The sequence below is a fragment of the Trachemys scripta genome, chromosome 4 (genome assembly GCF_013100865.1).
Source record: "Trachemys scripta elegans isolate TJP31775 chromosome 4, CAS_Tse_1.0, whole genome shotgun sequence".
NCBI classification, from domain to species: domain Eukaryota; kingdom Metazoa; phylum Chordata; order Testudines; family Emydidae; genus Trachemys; species Trachemys scripta.
Window position 1 is genome coordinate 93,784,125 of NC_048301.1, and position 2,223 is coordinate 93,786,347.

Here is a 2,223-nt window from a genome sequence, read left to right on the forward strand (position 1 = left end):
TAGCCAGTGGAACAATTTACCAATGACATCAATGGATTCTCCTTCACTGACAATTTTAAAATCACGATTGGATGTTTTTTCTAAAAGATATGATCTAAGAGTTATTTTGGGGAAGTTCCATGGCCTGTGTTGTACAGGAGATCAGACAAGATGATCACAATGGTCCCTTCTGGCCTTGGAATCTATGAGCCATAATGGAGTCCTAACCCCCCAAGCAGTTAGACTCTACAAAAGTTCATGCAGCCATTTTCAGTGCATAACTATTTTTATTATATGGTCAGATATTACATATAAAAATATTGAGCCAAATCCTACAGTCCTTTCTCAGTCCTTCCAGTCAACACATCCATTTCTGACTGAGTCACTACTAAAGAGGGCAGCCTAACAGACACTAATAGATGAATATGACTGATTTCAAGCCCTCTATCAACAATTCATAAAGTGTAGTTTCAAAGCCAGACACAATGGACCTGATTCTCCTTTCACTTAAACTGATGAGAGTCATCGCAATCAGTGGAGTTAAATTGGTGTAAACGAGTTAAAGGCAAATCAGACCCAGTAAAATGTACCAAAAAACAAAACAAAATGAAACAAAACTCTGCTAAATTTACAGGATGTTGATATTATTAAAAAGATGCAAGGGATTAAAATGAATATGTGCCCATGAAACGCATCCCTTATCTTACAGATCCACTGAGTTTTCTAAATACAAAATGAGGAGCTTAATGTCCAAAAGCCACATTCAAAAGAATTTTAATCTTTACTTGGAAAACTGTAAGCCACCCAGAAGCCACAGAAGTAAGGTCGCTAGAGCTCATGGCGAATTTCATTGTGAAGGCAGAACTGCTGGTGCAGATGATGCGAGGTTCCAGATCTTCACTGAATTTAGATGTTGTCTTGAAAGTTTGAGTAGTTTGGAAATCCTTGTGCCTTGCCTGCATATGGAAGCAATGCATTCATATTAGTGAACAGAACAGAGAGCAAAGCTGTTGCATCAGCACTATATTGATTATATTTTATGTAAACAAGCCCTCAGCAAGAATTTCTGTCATTAAGTATGTTAGCAAGACTGGCAATTAATGTTAAATTATCTTAACTAGCAGAAATGTTGCAAAGTTTAAAAATTGCTGCTAAAGGGGCAGAGAAGTAGATTATTCTGCATTCTATCCTTGCTGTAGTGGCTATCACTACAAGTTTAGACACCTGCAGCCAGATCCTCAGCTGGTACAAATCATCACTCCTAGGCTGAAGTCAACAAACCTGCTCCAATTTATACCAGCTGACGATCTGGCCCATAAAGGCGGCCACAGTATGTTTTAAAGAGATATCGTCCCACTCAATTCATGTTACTGAATAAAAAGCAAAACCACCAGTATTGTAACAATTTTGTCTTCCATACCTGAAAAACAGATTTCAAATTGAAAAAGCTGGAGCCTGATTCTACTCCCATTGAAGTTGATGGTAAAATTCCCATGGACCTCTGCGAGAGCTCCTGAAAACTAGACTTTTTATTTTAGTCAATACAGGTTCTTACATGACCCTCATCACTGTCATATTTGAGCACCTTCCAAAAGTTCACTGAGTGACGTGACTCACAAGCATCACGTTCATTTCATTCCCGCCTCTCCTATCTTCCTTCTAATACCTGCAGATTTCTGAAATTATGTTAACCTGTAATGTGTGACTGCTCCAAAAATACACATTTATAACAATGGGTAACACAACTGAAATTAGATTCAGACGATCATCCATGAGTTTGGAATTTGGCTTTTACTATATGGAAACGTGTTCAGACAGATTAACACACTATAGGTCAAATTCTGACAACAGTTAAACTGCTGGAACCCTACCAACAGAGGAGAAATCTGCTTTCCTTGCCAGACTTACATGCCAAGTTTGTATTTGTTATTTGGGGGTGCACTACAACAAGGCCTGTTAGAACTGGTTCTTTTGAGCTGTATAGCATGAAATTGAGTAGATCTAGAAAAATGACAACTGGAAAAACTTTTACAAGATTCCCTAGTGAAAACTTCCAAGGGTTCTCAACTAACCAGTCAAGACTACACGTTTATACACTGGAATAAATGGAGATGCCACTGAAAATGTTTTGTCATCTAGTGTCAGGGCCGGCTTTAGCAAGAGCGGGGCCCGATTCCTGGGGGCGGGGCTTGCTGCAAGCCCCACCCCCAGGAATCGAGCCGCGCTCCGGCCTGGGTTGCCGGG

At 39.7% G+C, this 2,223-nt stretch overlaps 1 protein-coding gene across 2 annotated transcripts in view; it reads right to left on the reverse strand.

The window, feature by feature from the left end:
* Positions 1 to 246: 246 nt before the first annotated feature.
* Positions 247 to 2,223, reverse strand: part of OVCH2 (ovochymase 2) — a 31,848-nt gene continuing 29,871 nt past the window's right edge. For both annotated transcript variants that reach the window (XM_034769954.1, XM_034769955.1), the window contains one exon: positions 247 to 935. In XM_034769954.1, coding sequence (XP_034625845.1) covers positions 886 to 935 — 50 coding nt within the window. In that variant the 3' untranslated portion in view covers positions 247 to 885. The remainder of the gene's footprint in view (positions 936 to 2,223) is intronic.